Raw genomic sequence first — 18,114 nt, forward strand, 5'->3', positions numbered from 1 at the left:
CCAAAGTGTCTTTTCACCTCTACTCTTGCTCATCTCTTCATATATTCTCTGTACTGCCACCAGATCAGTTTTCCCAAACTCTGAATCTAATGTCAAACTTATCGCCTCTCCCTCTGTCTCTGTCTCTTCCTCCTTTTCTCCCTCCCTCCTTCAAACTTTCAGTGACACTGGTGCTTTATCTCTCATCAAATAAAATTCAAACGTCTTAGATGGCAAACCAAGCCTTTCACCATCTGGCCCCATTCGACCTTTCCAAAGTCACTTCTTCCCACTCCCCGTGTGCACTCTATGCTCAGGCCATGATGAACCTCCTGCTGTTACATGAAAAGGCCATGCTCTTTGAGGAATCTCTGCTTTGCTCAAGCTGTTTTCTTTGTTCAGAATGACCTCCCTCACCCTGTCTGCTTGGCAGACACCTTCTCGTCCTGTTAGACTCTTCCCAAGCACCATCGCCTGTCTGAGGCCCCCCGTGGCCCCACCTCTTCCTCTCCACTTCTCCCTTTATACCTCCAAATAGAAATGAATCTATAGTACTTCTATTATTGCACAACTTGGATGAATAAATTTGAATTGTCATGCGACATGGTACCTAACATAGCTCTCTCCCTCACTAGCCTGAATTCTTCAGAGAAGTTGGAGAGGTTACTTGGGCAGACTATGTCTATTATTATTATATCTTTAACTGAGACTATACTAGGAATTCCAATTGTTATTTCTTTGAGTGAATAAATGAATTGACTTTTGCATACCTCCTGTCTACAGCACTGCTATGCTAGCAATTCATCACTTTTATCCCTATTTCACCAATGGAATAACTAAGCCCCCAAGAAGTTAAATAACTTTGTCAGCTAGTAAAAGGCAAAGCTGATTCAAGTGCAAGTCCTTTGGACTCTAAATCTGATGCTTCCTCAAACAAACCACATTGTTTTTCCGAATAAACTAAAGACTGAGTGACTATACGTAGATATACCTTCCTTGACCTGCTTTTCACATTTCCCTTCTATGTAGTTTCCATTATATGAAATAAAATAAAGACCTAGGTTATGAATGAGCTAACTTTCTGAAGCTAAATATTAGATATATAAAGCCAAATATTTCTGGGCCTCAATTTCTTCATCTACAAAAGGGCTTTGTTACATATTACTCATATAATCAGCAATTATTATTATTATTATATTATATTTTAATGTAATAGCTTCCAGCAATAATAATCTATGATTGTGAACTGAATTCTTTGTATTCTATTATGCTGTTTCTACAATCTAGCTCAGTTCTAGGCACTTGTGATGAGGGTTTGCTATTGCCATTGTGTCAATTCTCATTAGAAATATTTTGACTGAATAGGGGTATGAAGTTGATGACAAGGTCTCTCTCTTCAGTGAATCTTGAATCTTTGTTTAGATTTGCCAATAACATTTCATAAGGGAGACGGTTGGAAACTGACTTTTTATCTTTATAACTAGTTACATACATTCTATTTTCCCAATTTTTCCTTGGTCAGTGCAGCTAAACCATTGCAACAGCTATTATCACTGTCAAAGTTGTTTTCCTTTAGACCCTAAAATTAATAAATGCTAAGGAAGATTTTCATTAGCTGAAACCCAAATTGTCATTATTAATTTACTAGTTACATTACAATACCTTGTAAAACATTTATGCTGCAGTAAATGGAGTACCTACTTTCCAATGATCACATGCCATTGCTAATTTACTACATAACTAAATATTTAATTACTAATCTTAGTAAAGCTAAAGGTACGTAGCCAAAATTAAATTGCATTACTCAAGCAAAATGCTTAACATCGTTAGGAACATTATAAAATCTTCTCAAAGAAATAATGGAAGTTCAGGCATTTGTAACTATTTCTGAAACATTCTTAGAATAGTTTTAACAGGTAGATGGAACTATCGTAATTTAATCAGTAGATTTTTTTAGGAAGGTCAGATAGATGGTCTGAACGTTTTCATACTAAGACCATATTTAGATAGGTATAGGGTTTCTGTTTGGGATAATAAAAAATTCTGGAAATGGATAGTGGTAATAGTTGTGTTAACACTGTAAATGTACTTAATGCCACTCTTTGTAAACAAAAGTGATTAAAATGGCAGATTTTACATTATTTTTATTTTATTACAATTAGACTATATTCAGGTTTTATTAATGTCTCCCTCATCCACTACACAATATATCCCTTGAGTACTGAATAGGCTGCGTTCACCATCACACCCCAGCTCCCTAGCGTATTATAAAGTACCTGCCAAATGGATACATGTATGGATTATTGAGATTTTTTTCTGACAATTACTCAAAGTTAATGGCTATTTTCCTTAAAGGAAAGGAAATAGTTCTATTTAAGAAAGTCAAGCTATTGCTCAAGTAGTGATTAAACTGTATAAATTATAAATAGATATGATATGGAAAATGTTCTCACATCCATTGAACAGTCCCTAAGAGCACAGAACACATGGAAGTATCTGTATCACTGAGCAACAAATAGTGATGATGAATATTGATTCCTTTCCAAAGGCAGAGCTGGTACTTTGGGAAGACAGAAGTTCATTATACTAATTAGAGGCCTTGCCCTACCTCCTCAAAGGATGTTCTCTTGGGTAGATACCAAGGCAGACACTCTTGGGTAGATGCTTTTCAAATTAATGACTCAACAACCACATGGCAGTAATCCCAGCATCTTTGGCGAGAGCAGTGGCTTAAGTCAGGGTGGTAGCTCACAGACACCTTCTCAAAGCACCTTCAATAAAGCTCAGGGTTGTTGTATGGAGGCAGAGATTTGCATGCCCATTTATGCCAACACTGTAGAGCACATGATTAAGAAGCAGTTCAAAGCAGTTCTATTATAAGTCAAAATCATCATCAGAGTATGAGATGGAAGAACTGGCCGCTCACTTGAGAGGTTCCATACAACCAGACTCACCCCCAAATCTCTTTCCTTTAAATGACATGTTTAGAATCTTTGACATTCATTAAAAGCGCTTAGATAATACCTGTTATATCACAAATATCTCCTCGTTCAGTCCTCATAACAACTCTACAAGAGAGGTACTGTTATTGTCATTTTCTGAATGAGGAAACTGAAGCACCCAGAAAGTTTCAGTAATTTGTTCCAAGTCCCACAGTTAGTTAGTAGTGGTGCTGGGATTTGAACCCAGGAACATCAGATTCAGAAATAGCATTCTGAAATACTCCACTCTTTTGTCTTGATATATCTTAATAGAAGTATTAAAAATAAGAAAGTTTACTTTAATTTAAGGCATTTTTTTTCTTACAAGAACACTATGCATATCCACGTGTGCAACCTAAGAGCATAGTCGGACCAGGTATGTTTTATTCTAAACTTGGAGAGTGGGGTTCTGGGTATGAGAGATTTGCCAGGTGGTTTGCAATCAGGCATGATCCCATAGCTCTAGAATGATAAGATTCAACAAAAAAGCAGAGGGTCTGGCAAGGCAAAAGAAACAAAAGTGTTATTTATACTGCTAAAGCACATTTAAGAGTTTATGTTCTTTTCTTCCTAATCTATTCCTGAACTTCCTCAGTATAGGGACTGTGGCTTGATCATTCTGCACCCTAAATCCCAGCACAGTAGTAGTAGTAGCAATAGTGTGCAAATAAGTCCTTGTTCCATAGCAAGGGGCAAATAAGTATTTGTTCAATTCCTAATCGACTTAAGAGGAGCTAACTCATTTATCTTCTTGAATTTTATCTTCCTATGGCCAGCCGGGGGTCAAGCTGGAAACATGGAAAAATATGATTTTTGAAACTGTTCAAGACAACCAGACAGGTGAATTATAAGAAACTAGGAGATGAAAGCATAAATAACTGGAAATGTATTTAAATTTGTTTTTAAAAAGGCATAGTGGAATTTGTAACTGCAAACAAGCACCATTTCATGATGTTACATTTCATCCTGTTTTTCTTAAAATACTGGAGAAACGACTGATACTAAAAGAAATTCTTATTTGTGTATCACATAAGCCATTTCCATAAAGCTCTTGTAAATTCTGGAGATATGCAAGGGTAGAAAAACTTTAATAAAATAATGGATCATATTTGAATTAAACATGATATTCAAAATGTTACACTTGAGGAGTTAACCAAATGTTATATGCTGAGAGAGCAAGTGGCAAAAACGTCCTATAACATCCCATGCCCTCCATAAATAAAATCTGAGAACATTAAAAATCGTGGTAACAAAGACACAGATGTAGTGAAAAGAAGGGCCATATGCACCCCAATGTTCATAGCAGCAATGTCCGCAATAGCCAAACTGTGGAACGAGCTGGGATGCCCTTCAACAGATGAATGGATAAAGAAGATGTGGTCCATATATACAATGGAATATTACTCAGCCATCAGAAAGGATGAATACCCAACTTTTACATCAACATGGATGGGACTGCAGGAGATTATGCTAAGTGAAATAAGTCAAGCAGAGAAAGTCAATTATCATATGGTTTCACTTATTTGTGGAACATAAGGAATAGCATGGAGGACATTAGGAGAAGGAAGGGAAAAATGGGCGGGGGGAATTGGAGGGAGAGATAAACCATGAGAGACTATGGACTCTGAGAAACAAACAGAGTTTTAGAGGGGAGGGGGGAGGGGGGATTGGTTAGCCCGGTGATGGGTATTAAGGAGGGCACATACTGCATGGAGCACTGGGTGTTATATGAAAACAATGGATCGTGGATCACTACATCAAAAACTAATGATGTATTGTATGGTGACTAACATAACATAATAAAACTAAAAAAAAAAACATAAAAAAATGGTGGTAACAATGAAAAGGATTAGTTACAGAATGAAAATGGAAAATAGAAACAGATTAGTGAAGATATTTGCCTCTAAAAATCTCAAAACTGTGCATCCTAGAGCAGAGGTAATAAAGATGGTTATTTCTAAGAAATAGATCCAAAGTGGCTCATTCATTTCACAGCAGGAACATTCAAAGTAGCAATTAATGCAACCACTGGGATGGAATTGTTTTCCAAATGCCATCCTGTTGGATAACTTTTTTTTTTAATGGAAGCAGGGCTCAGAAATCACAGTGAATTTGGATCAATTATTTACTGAAAATATCATCATAGGTTATTAATACTACCATCAAATAATATGAATACAAACCGATAATACTTTTGGTGAAATGGAAGGAAGCTATCAGCTGCTGTTGATTTCAGACTTATAAAGGTAGTGCTTCAAGTTCCTTGAGATCTGATCACAGGAAATAAATGTAGGGACATCCGTCTCAATGGTGTGTGGAGCCACTAAGCCTTTGGCCAGAGGAAGGGATGGCCTGGTATTTGGAAGATCTGAGTTCAAATCCCAAAAGCCTGCCTGCCAACCACACTGGGCAAGAAACTTCCCCATCCTCACATTTTCTGGGGGCTCAGTTTGCTCACTTGAAAGACATGGGCAATAATGCAGTACTGTAGTTTAGAATGTGGGTTCAGATCTAGGTGGCATGGGTTTCAATCTTGCCTCTAATACTAATGCTAATTGTGCATCTCTGGGCACATGAATTGACTTTTCTGTGCCTCCTTTATAAAAATGAGGATATAATAGTACTTAGCACATAGGATTATTGTGAGGATTAGCTGAGGTAGAACACGTTATATCTTAGACTAGTGACTGGCCATAGCAATGACTCACAATAAGTGTTCATTAATGTTTCTATTAACATTTATAAAAGGAAGGTTCCTTCTGGTTCTGAAATTCAATATATGGAGCTTGCCCTCTCCCTTTTTTTCCCAAGACCTGAAATAAAGCTACAAAGGTGATGTGATGCATTCACCAGCTGGGAGATGAGCATCTTGAGTCATTCAGCACATACCACTTCACTTCAAATAAGAAGTAATATGCCTTGACTGACATTCACCTAACACAGAGAATCACTCTCTGGAAAACTGCATGGTGTGTTTTGAGACAGGGGAGGTGTGGAAAAGGTGGGAGACAGGGTGGGGTAGGGGGGAGACACTTTGTAAGAATGGTCTAGGATTTATTTATTAAAAAGGAAATAAAAATGGAGAATTCTCCCAGTCAGTGTACTGACAATTCTCCCTTGTTAAGATGTTCTCCTCAGTAATTTTTTTCCTCTAACCAGCAGCAGGGGTATAATTACACGTCTCCTCACTGTATAAAACTAGGATGGGAGGGCAAGTCCATTCTGAAGCCCAAGGGAGTAGTAGAGTAAGAGGTATCACTAATGAAGGAGTTACCAAAAGCTGCTTTGCATCCCTTCTGGAACTATGCAGAGGATGAAAATGAAGGGACTGAAGAAAGGAGACAGGGAAGGAGAGAGGGAGGAAGGAAATATTAAGTGTTTTACAATGGACCAGATGCTTTACATGCAGTTTTTAATTGAATCAGAAAACATGCAAGGATGGTTACCGCTATTTTAAATATATGAGAACATGAATAATTAAGGAGATGCAGGTATTTACTCAAGGTCACCCAACTCACAAGATGTTGAGTCACATTTGAACTCAAGGCTGCAGGCTTCCACTGACACACTGTTGTTCTTGGGTGTGTCAACAAGAGCACTCACAAAATGTATAAAGGAAAGAGGTCAATAAAGGTGACAAAGGATTTATCCAAGGAGCTTAAGAAACAATGGCATGAATATAAGTCCTAGGCCAGAATGACGTTCAGAGAAGAAGAAAGAAAATGTTTTTTTCTTATTCTCTTATATCTTCCCAACCAACAGCCCCTTCCAACATAATTTTTCCTCTCACTCAGCACATTAGTTTCCACTCTTCCTGTGCTAGGGAGTCGCCAAAATTTCTCATGTTAAATAGTATCAGAGTTCAATAACGCTATGAAAGTGAACATCAATGTCACTGACTTCTGCCTCAGACACGTTCATTTCATCATACCTTGCTGCAAACGATAGTGAAAAATCGGATGCCCTTCTCATATTACAAACTTTCTCCCATAGTCAATGTTGAGGAACTGTGGAGTGGATGGTATAGAAAGCAAATCACTTCTGCTTATAAATTGGACTGGCCTAGAGTAACAAGTAGGTGTGAAAGGGAAGAACTGAGAGTTAGAAAGGGAAAGAGGAGAGGAGAGGGAGGAGGGAGAGAGAGAGAAAGTGACCTAGAGAGAGAGGAAGAGAGAAATCTTTTCTTACAAGTCCACCAATCTTATCAGATTAGGACCTCCCTATTACCATCTCATTTAACCTTAATTATTTCCTAAAATCCCTACCTCCACATCTCAATATACAATCACACTGGGGGCTAGGGCTTCAATATATGAATTTGGGATGGGGAGACACCATTCAGTCCATAGCAAGTGGGGTGGGGATTCTCTATATAACTAGACTTTTCAGATTGAGAAGGTATAAGAAACAAACATTTCACACTCAAATATAAGCCTGCAATCTTCTGGCAGGGAGGACAAAGCAGCTAGAAAATTTTACAGTTTGACATATCATTGTTGGTAGTTGAAGAGAACTCTGGTATTCCGCTGGTTACTGTTTGTTTCACTTTAGTGTTAGCGGCATGGAGAGTGGGAAGGAAAGAAAACCAGAGCCTCCTACCCAGAGCTATACAATGCCTCATATTCCCTCTTTCTTCAAAGAAAAAAGGCAATAAAGAAGTGTCTCTTATCCTGTTCCCACTTTGACAGTAGGTAGATTTTCCACTATATTCTTCTTACTGATACTTAAAGACATTCCAGGTCTGTCGTGCATATTCATTTGACATACATTTTCTTAAGTTTTCTTCATGCTAGGCATTGTTCTAGGTGCCAGGAGCACAAAGACAAATAAGATCAAATCCTTCCCTTTAAGGACTCAGCAGACTTACAGCAAATCAAAATTAGAAGCAGGAAAGAGCCAAGATGCCCTTCAACAGATGAATGGGTAAAGAAGATGTGGTCCATATATACAATGGAATATTACTCAGCCATCAGAAAGGATGAATACCCAACTTTTACATAAACATGAACGGGACTGGAGGAGATTATGCTAAGTGAAATAAGTCAAGCAGAGAAAGTCAATTATCATATGGTTTCACTTATTTGTGGAACATAAGGAATAGCATGGAGGACATTAGGAGAAGGAAGGGAAAAATGAAGGGGGAGAAATCAGAGGGAGAGATGAACCATGAGAGACTATGGACTCTGAGAAACAAACAGGGTTTTAGAGGGGAGGGGAGTGGGGGGATTGGATAGCCCGGTGATGGGTATTAAGGAGGGCACGTACTGCATGGAGCACTGGGTGTTATACGAAAACAATGGATCATGGATCACTACATCAAAAACTAATGATGTATTGTATGGTGACTAACATAACAAAATTATAAAAAAAAAGAAAATCCCTTGTAAATAAAAAAAAAAAAAAAGCAGGGAATGTTAAAATTGAAAGGAATCTGACTGCAGATGAAGAACCCAGAGAGATTAAGAGACTTAGCCAATGGAGGACAGGTGGTTGGGACAGAGTAGATGACACACAGCTTACTGACCCCTAATCCAGTCTTTATTCCCATACAGCTCAGAGTCCTTCAGCCAATTCAATCATTCAACCAGGGTTTATTAGGGGTCTACGATGTGCTAGGTGTCCTGGTGGAATGGGACAGAATCTACAAAGGCTTAATAGTTTAATTAACAATTTAATTATTTATTTGGATAAATAAGACCACCTCAGATGAAATTAGTGAATACTATAAAGCATTATTTGAAGTGAGATGGTTTCTCTATTAACCCCCAGAATATAGTACATATGTAAATAAGATGTGTACTTTATCTGATTACCAATTTTATCTCTACAAGAATCATCATGGTTGAGCTAATCTTACCACATGGGGGTTACCCATTCCATCTTCACCATTCGATATAATACCATGGAATGATACCAGGTTGAGGCATACCTTTCTAAAGTATAGTGAAGACAAAACAAAATGAAAAAAAAAAAAAAAAGCCATTTTGCAACTAAAGTTCTATAAAATGTACTGAAAGTAAACTATCTGGATATCTGGTTCTTGGAGGACCCCCAGTGGGAAATCCGGGCTTATTTTCAGCCACATAGTTATTCAACAGAGATGAGGCACAGGTAGATGAGAAGATGGCTGCTGTGTTAGTCTGTCCCTTCTCCACATCAATGGCTCACCCAACCCAAGAAAAGTTTAAAGAGCACATGAATAGTTATGGTGACAGGCTCTGGATTCAGCCAGGTCTGGCCCTGAATGCTGGTTTCACTTTTTGTGATTTTGAACAAATTCTGCAACGTCTTATACCTCAGTTTCTTCATTGATTAAGATGGAAGCTAAAATAAGACTACCATAGAAGGTTGTAGAAACGATTGAGATGATACATGTAAAGTACATGTCACTGTGCAAGGCATTACCATTATTAATAACAATTTTACAGTGGTTTTGTGACCTGCTATCTTCCTCTCCAGCCTACCTCCCCCTCCTTCATTTCAGCCATATCTCTTATCCTGTCCTTTCCCTCTGTCTCCCTCCCTGTCCTGCTAACAGCTGCATTGTGTGTTCTTCCGGGGTGGGTAGCAGTGCTGGGACTTCAGAACAGGTGCTACTGTCCATTTTATTGCTTGATTCACCTGCCAGGTGACAAGGGAGAACTGCAGGGCTGCATTCAGCGTGGACAAACACCTGTCCTTTCTGTCTCCACAGCCCACAGACGCGGGCGCTGAGTCATGCCACTGCTCATGACCGATGAGCTCTCAAAGATTCAGAAGGCTCTAAGAAAGGGACCTGAGAGGACAACCTGTCCATCTTTCCCTGGATCAGGCTACTCTTCAATCTGCCATGAGGCAAAAATAGATGTAGGAAGATTCTATCATTCACTAAGGACTGGAGAGTCTTCAACATCAGGATGTTGCTTCTTATGCTTAAGCTATATATATATTTTTTTTTAAATATTTTTTTAATTTATTCATTTGAGACACAGAGATACAGAGAGAGAGAGAGAGCATGAGCAGGGGGAGAGGGAGAAGCAGGCTCCCCGCTGAGCCAGGAGCCCGATGTGGGGCTCCATCCCAGGACCCTGGGATCATGACCTGAGCCGAAGGCAGACGCTTAACCATCTGAGCCACCCAGGCGCCCTTGCTTAAGCTATATTTCTGAATTTGCATTTAAATTTACGTTTACATTTATCTGTTACAGGGAAAAATAAACTTGATATCTAGCTCACTGTAAATATACGTCATATATACAGATTAGCATACAGCATATATTGTATAATATATAGTACTCGGTATGTACTATATGCACACATACATACACACACATATATACAGAGCATTGTTACTGGCTCAGAGCTTAAGCTCTAGAGTCAGACATGGTGTCTAATCCCAGCCACCTACTGGTGATGTGTTTTTGCTCTAAAAACATAATTATGGTAACTATCTCACTAGATCCTCACATTAGCACAGTTCTCAGCTCATCGAAAGAATTCAATAAAAGTTAACTATAACTGTTGTTTAGACATGTAAATATATAGTGAGAGGCCAGGAGGCTCTGTAAGCTTTCTCTTCTGCAATCTAAATGTTCCCAGTTTGACTGCTTTTCATTTATTTCTTCCATAACCTTCATTTCCATTTTCCCTCTCTTCATTTACCTTCCTAAATCCAGAATAGGACAAATGATGCCAGTTGAGTCTCATCAGCACAGAATAAAATGTGTGATATATTTTAGCATTATCTATTAAATTTCCCTATGCCAAGTACTGTTATGATTTGCAAAGACATAAAAGTGATTTGATAGCAAGTGTAACCTTAAACACTTTATTTATATTAACTCATTTATCCTCAAAATAAATCCATTCATTATTCATTCTTTCAGCTATGCCATACTTCATTGCTTCTAAAAATAAACTTTTCTTTTTATATTTGAACATCTCTGAAATCAAGATGCATCTTGCAACTGATGATGTGTTAAAGTTCCACTGAAAATCTTGTTCTTTCCTTAATAATACATGAAATAATGGAGCATCCTGCAACTGATGACAAGCTAGAGTCAATGAAATAGAGTATGAGAGATAACCATATTCCAGGCATTCTTTTAGGCCTTGAAATAAGGGGAACAAGATGGAACAGTCCTTCATTCAGAGAATCCACATTCTGCTGGGGAATACAGGGAAGGAAAGACGATTACAGCCAATGTACAAGCAGCTGTAGGAGCCAACGGAAGGCCCATCCTGGGCTTGTAGGGGCCAGGGAAAGTTTCCTAGTGATGGTGATGTCACTTCAGGTTGGCGTACAATTAGTGAGGTGTATGGCTAGCTTGTGGTCTGCTAGTCAGCCAAAGAGGAGAAGAAAAATACTAGAAGCTAGAAAAAGCATGGGACATTCAGGGATTTGAAAGTAGTTCAGGATGCTGAATTTAGAGTGTCATGGAAGAGGGGCAAGAGGTAGTGGCAGAGGGGAAAGGAGAGGTCAAATCATGATTGGCCTTGTAGACCATATTAAGAGGTTTGGGTTGATCCTGAGGACATTGGCATTCTACTAAAGCATAGGTGTTACTTCATTTCACAAATAAGAAAACTGAGCCCTAGAAGAGCCCAAATGATTGGCTTTAGGCTGGAGAGCAAAGAATAGGACTAATTTAAATCCCTCCCTCCAGGTCCTCACCTTAAGCCCAATGCTTTTCATGTTATGCCAGGGTCACCCAGGATATTACTGTCTCTCGTTGGCCATACTGCCCCCAAATGCATTACTAGTTTATCCTCCATTTCAGTTTATGTTGAACTAATGTGTTTGGTTTAGGTGAAAAGGAGGGCAGAACAAGTATGATGGTTCTTAAGGAATTCTTTAAGGTGAAAATGGCCTAATGTTAGGATATTTGGGCTCAGTCATATCACTTGTAGGTTATATATCACTGCTAAGATCATCCACAGTTGTGTCTATTGGATGATGGATATTGATGTCAGTCTTTCCTAAATGCATCATGCATCCACTTTTCAGGGTATATGCTTAAAATAAAAATAGTTAAATATAAAAATGAGGACAAAAACAAATGAGAGAAAACAATGCTGATTGGATAGTGAGGGTTCACAATTTCAAGTGTTTTCTACTCTTGCATATTATTATGTCACCAGAAATTGCATTTCAATTTATCTTAAAGCTTCTTCAGCTGCCCTCTTAGAGTAATAGAATCTAGAGATGGACTAAATTAAGCAATTTAAGTTGAAATGTGACAAAAAGGCATAAAAGTAAGACACTAATGTCTGAATTAATTACATAGGGTAAAAAAAAAAAGAATAATTATTTGAACGGAGGTATTCTTTCCTGGCCAGCCAGTTTTGATTTCATATTATCACATTTAAAATAATTTTGTTCAAAGAATTTATTGGTATGCACAAACTGTCTTTTTAATGAAAGAATAACAAAGAGCCTTTTGCTCTTATTTTTGGAAAAACAACAATGTGAATCACCTAATATCTTTGACTCACTCTAAAAAGAGAGTGAATCTGCAACTGCCAAGCATTTAGTTTCTTTTTAATGAAAGACATCTTTGGTTTCAATAGGATAAGCAAGGAGTACAAATGCCAATGCTTAGGTTTTGATGATATGACAATTACTAGCTATTTAAAAGGAATAATATGTGCCAGGATGATAGCTTGCTATACTTATGCAACAAAAGAAGACAAAGAGTGTAAAGTCTTTAATAACAGGACAGACAATTGTCTATTCAAGATAGCTTAGGTAGAGTCTTTAGGTAGAGTCTTATCAGAAATAAGGGGGCTGAGTTACAGGATCGGTAACTTTGATTCCATAAACCTCATGACTTTTGCATTTTTATATCAAAAGTGGGGGACAAGATAAGAAGGAATGGTTAACCTTATTCAGGCAAGACAGGTGAATGACAGGTGGATGGAGGAGAATGCTATAGACTCAAGGAGTCGTTTTTGGAATAGCTTGGGTAAACTTGGGCTCCAATCCAAGCACTGATACTTACTGCTAACTTAGTGACCTTGAGCTAGCTACTTTTCTCTCTGGGACTCTAGAAAAATGATTTCTACCTTATAGGATTGCTGTGAATGCATAAAGCACCTGCTGTATAATGTGCATGGGCAAGGGCTATCATTAACATTACTGTTGTGCTTGTTATTATCATTACATTCCATGCTGCTATTTAACTCTATTGGCATTGAATGAGGTAAAACAGTAGACCAGGCAACCATGAATAAGGCATCCTGCATGTTTAGGGATGGCATTTAGGCTTGCGCATTCCCAATTAGCTTTTCAATTAACCCCAGCCTTGAGGAATTCACTTCCCAGACCACACCTGAATGCTAAAATAGGACTGATGGGCTATGATGAGTGCAGGTTGTTTTACTAGAGTAGGAGAAAATAAACTATGCTACCTATAGCAAAAAGAAGCCAAAATTTACAGAAGGTCCTAAAACGAAACCACAATCTATCTATGACACAGATTTATACCCCCAAATGCTAAGCATGCTATGAATCTAGCAATAGTTGTTTCACATTCAAATATACTAGTCATTCTCTAAATAAAACTCAATAATGATCTGATTTTATCCATCTTCCTCCATTTTATAATAAAGCACGACCACATACAGTCAGCAGCACTTTAGATCCCCCTCCGTGTTTGCAATGATGTGATCTCTGATGCTCTAGTAATACTTTATATGAATTTATTCAGCTTGTAGTATCATTTGTTCACTGTCTTCTCAGTTAAACTTTATTACTGAACTCATTAGACAAAATATTAATCCACAATAGTTGGTTTAAATAAGGCATGTAATAAAATTAGGTACACAGAATAAGTCAACTATTTCCATTCACCAAGCTTCAACTGAGGGCCTTCATTGTTCAAGGCAGCATACCTTTTAATTTATTCCAGGGACTCTGTGAATACAAACCCACAGGAAAAAAAAAAAGGATGCTATTTTCATATTAGTTATCATCACGTGGTGTTCAAAATTAACTCCTCCTAGCTCCCCTGGCTAGCACAAGGGCATTCGAGTTAATAGTTTTCCTTTGGTCTTTATCACTCAGAGAGCAAAACTTCAGTTCTCCAATGTTGATTTCCTTACTCCCTAAGTAAGAGAAATAAATAATTTAAAGTCATTAACCCCCTTTGGTTTCTTCTTACCTAGCCTAAGCATCAGCCACCACAGAAATGAAAGGAAGGTAGCTATCACAGGCCCTTTACTGTCTTCTCCCCACTCTCAAGAATCAGAAGCACATGTTACTTTGTTGGATTACCAACCTTTTAGATTCCATACAAAGCATTTTCAGACTGCTGTTCTCCACATTTCCACCCAAGTCTGAATTAAGTGCCACTGGGAGATTCAACTTTTCTTTGCATACTAATTTGGCATAAGGCATTACCTCCCTGTGGCTTTCAGAGCCATTTGTGGTCCTGACAGTCCCCTCATCCATACAACCTATAATTTTCATAAGAAGAAGGCACTTTTTCAAAACATTTGCTCCAATAAAAGACCTACCTACAAGTCTCTTTCCTTAAAAATCACTTGAGAAGCAAAAAAAAAAAAAAAAACAACCCAAAAAATCAAAACCCCCCAAACCCAACTGTTCAATATATATGTTGCTGGTACATGACAATTACATTTGCAGTCTTGTCACCTGGGATATACAGAATAGGAACAGGATCAATTCTCCCCTATCATTGCCTTCCTCCCTCACCACAAGGGCCATTAAATAACAAGTCTGTCATCATTCTACAATCCTCACATCTGGACAGTGAAAAAAGCTACAAAAAAACCCTAAAGTCAGAACTCCAATAATGTTTTCTCTTTTCACATTACAAACAATCATATCTTGGGTTTATCCCTGGATTCCTGTTCATGTTATCAACATTTCCACTCTGAAGGAACAAATAGCAACTCAAAGTGAAGGAACATTCACAGTTGGGAGGAAGGATTATGCCACAGGCCACGAAAACCATCTCTGGGTCAATCTCACCAGGAGATTTAAGGCCGAAAGGAGACTAGACCAAAGATTCCTCAGAGAAATATGGAAAAATCTCAGTTTCACAAAATTTTGTTTCCTAAGGAAGTTTCCCCAACACCTATCAAATTGGACACAAAATTTCCTAAATATGACAGTTTGGTCAGTGCCTCTGAAAGCAGAGGACAAATTAGGGATGAAAGCTTGTAATGCATCTCAAGACTTACAGGCCATTTTATTTTCTTAGAGAAAGATAATTAGTGAGGGAAATCTACACAGAGGTTCTCTAGGAGGAAACAACTAGTCATGCTGAATAAAAGAAATACAAAGCCACTCTCTAAATGGCCATAACTACCCAATTATAAATATAATTCGTACTCATTGTAAACACTTTTGAAATGATGGTTCAGTGGATCTGAAAAGATACCAAGCACCCCTCTGGAGTCTAGTCAATGTTACTGAGAGTCCCAAATATGTGTTCCTAGGACACACACTAGGACGTAAGTACTGGAGAAAGGCTCAGGGATTTATAATGCCCCTTTCAGAACCAAACACTGTAGTAATAAAAATAATGCAGTACAGCAACAAGTTTACTAGAGACCTCCTGGAAGAAGCAAATATTTCAGCTGTTCAACTGCTTTCACCCTATGCCGTTTAATGGAATATTAAGTCTCTGCCGAGACACTCTATCAGTTTCTGATTTCACCTAATATTCTGATGAGCAGATGATCCTGCTTAACCCCCACTGCTCCCTTCCCAAGTAGCAAAGCTCCAAGAGTTAGCCCTCCTGTGAGTGGCATGGACTACATTCACAGTGAAAAGGAGGTTCTCACCCCAAGCTAATAAAGACTGCGTCTGTACTCAGACTAGCAGTCCAGAGCAGGCAGTTGACAAATCGGAAAGGTAATCTTCACCCCCACTCATTCCATACCTTTTCTGATTTTGCCTTCCTGGCATTGTGCACGAACCTGCGACCCAGCTTCTTGGCATACCAGATAGAGGCAAACATAGCGATGCCAATGGAAGGAATTCACAACGAAGCTGCTGCACAATCAACTTCCCACCTCGGCTCAGAGACAAACGGAATTCGGCTGGAGCTGTCACTTGCCGGCTGTTGCTTTCTCAGTTCCTCTCATGCTGGTTAGCCGAGGGAGAGGGTGGGAGGCAGGGGCAGGAGGGGCTTGGGGGGAAGGCAGTCCTGTTTGGCCCGGTCTGCAGGTATATTTACATCCTGCCAGCAGGAGGTCCGGGCGAGGCGGGCGAGGCGGGGGCTGCCTTCACTAGCCAGCTCACACACATCCAGTCGCGAAGTATCTGTCTGCAGTTCTTCGGGCACCGTCCCTAAACTCCATGTGTGTCAGGAGGAAGGGAAGCCGCAGTCAACTCCTCCGGGAGGCGGTTCACCTCCCGCTCTGGTCTCCGGCATTTGCACTCCTCGCTTGGCTTCCCTCTGTCTTGACAGTGCGTGCTGGCAGCAGTAGCCGGGAAAAGACAGAGCCACATACAGGCTCGCAGGTAAAACAGCCAATACAGGAGCTGCCAGGCACGGTGGGGGCGGGGAGGGGAGGGGGGGAGGCAAGGCCACCACGGAGCTGGCCCTGGGGGCCCAAACAGGTGTCCCTGGAGCCTGAATCCTGCTCCGAAGCTCCAAGAATTTCCAGCTATTAGGGTGGCTGGAAACAGAAGTGTCCATCCCTCGCCCCCTCCCCAACTTCCTTTGGTCCAAGGAAAGTCTTATCTCTGATCATTAGCCAGGCTTTTCTACAGCTTGCAAGAGCCACGCTTTATTTCTTTGGAGACTGGCCTGGGACAAAGGGCAAAGTGAGCAGGAAAAAAGTGTACTCCCAAATGCTTGGGTAAAGGTCCTTCGTTTTCAACCTCCTCAGTTCTACCTCTAAAGTAACAGAGGCCTCTTTTGTAAGCACAGGTTTTCAACATGGGGACTGGGGGATGGAGAGGGACTTAAATCTACCTCTAAACTAAAATAGAGCAATCTTTTTTTTTTTTTTTTAAAGATTTTATTTATTTATTTGACAGAGACCCAGTGAGAGAGGGAACACAAGCAGGGGGAGTGGGAGAGGGAGAAGCAGGCTTCCCGCCCAGCAGGGAGCCCGATGCGGGGCTTGATCCCAGGACCCTGGCATCATGACCCCAGCTGAAGGCAGAAGCTTAATGACTGAGCCACCCAGGCGCCCCTTCTTTTTTTTTTTTTAAGTCTAGAGTTTTCTTGCAGTAATATCCAGTGATAAATGAAGGACTGTAATATCACTTTGGGGAAGACAGATTTACAGCAACTCTTAAACCATGGTCCTTTGAAGAATTTTCACATTTGATTCTACCACCACGTGCTTTCAACTCCAAGTGTCTTATTAGGGCTTAGATTATTATGTGAGACATTTCAAAGATAAAGTCAATTTTTTTTTAAAAGATTTTATGTATTTATTTGAGAGAGAGAATGAGAGACAGCACAAGAGGGAAGAGGGTCAAAGGGAGAAGCAGACCCCCAGCTGAGCAGGGAGCCCGATGCGGGACTCGATCCAGGGACTCCAGGATCATGACCTGAGCCGAAGGCAGTCGCTTAACCAACTGAGCCACCCAGGTGCCCGATAAAGTCAATTTTAAGGGACAAGCGTTCCCTCCAATGAGAGATAGCGGTTAAGCTTTTACCCATCTTACTAGAGGACAAAAATTAGACTGCTCATCTTGACGAGGAAGACTTTCCCTCCAGTGATATACAGATGAGACTCAATCCAGCAAATGTTTTCCAGCTGATCGGACAGAACTGCCCTAAGAGCACCAATGGTCCAAAGAACGTCAACACGCTTAGAGACACTGGAAGAGAACTCCCTTCTCTCAAATAAGTCACTTGAGGTTTACTCTCAAAGAAGGTTGGGTCTTCAGTCAGCCAGAAGCTCTTTTATACAATATACAATGGTCCTCCCCCTTATCTGTGGGGGACACATTCCAAGATCCCCAGTGGATGCCTGAAACCCTACATATACTATATTTTTTTCCTATGCATACATACTTATGATAATGTTTAATTTGTAAATTAGTCACAATAAGAGATTAACAATAACTAATAATAAAATAGAACAGTTATAAAAATATATTGTAATAAAAGCTATGCGATTATCATCTCTCAAATATAACTGATTGTATTGTCCTCACCCTTCTTCTTGTGGTAATGTGAGAT

The 18,114-nt window shown here is 39.5% G+C and overlaps 1 protein-coding gene across 3 annotated transcripts in view; it reads right to left on the reverse strand.

Annotated features, from left to right (window-relative positions):
• Positions 1–18,114, reverse strand: part of DLG2 (discs large MAGUK scaffold protein 2) — a 1,451,407-nt gene that overhangs the window by 904,863 nt on the left and 528,430 nt on the right. The window contains exon 1 of one of the 3 annotated variants that reach the window (XM_044919513.1): positions 15,850–15,927. The exons of the other annotated variants lie outside the window; for them this stretch is intronic. Within the exon in view, the coding sequence (XP_044775448.1) occupies positions 15,850–15,927 (78 nt within the window). Of the gene's footprint in view, positions 1–15,849; positions 15,928–18,114 lie in introns of those variants that run through there. 3 annotated transcript variants of the gene reach the window in all.

The sequence above is a fragment of the Neomonachus schauinslandi genome, chromosome 11, assembly GCF_002201575.2.
Source record: "Neomonachus schauinslandi chromosome 11, ASM220157v2, whole genome shotgun sequence".
NCBI lineage: Eukaryota > Metazoa > Chordata > Mammalia > Carnivora > Phocidae > Neomonachus > Neomonachus schauinslandi.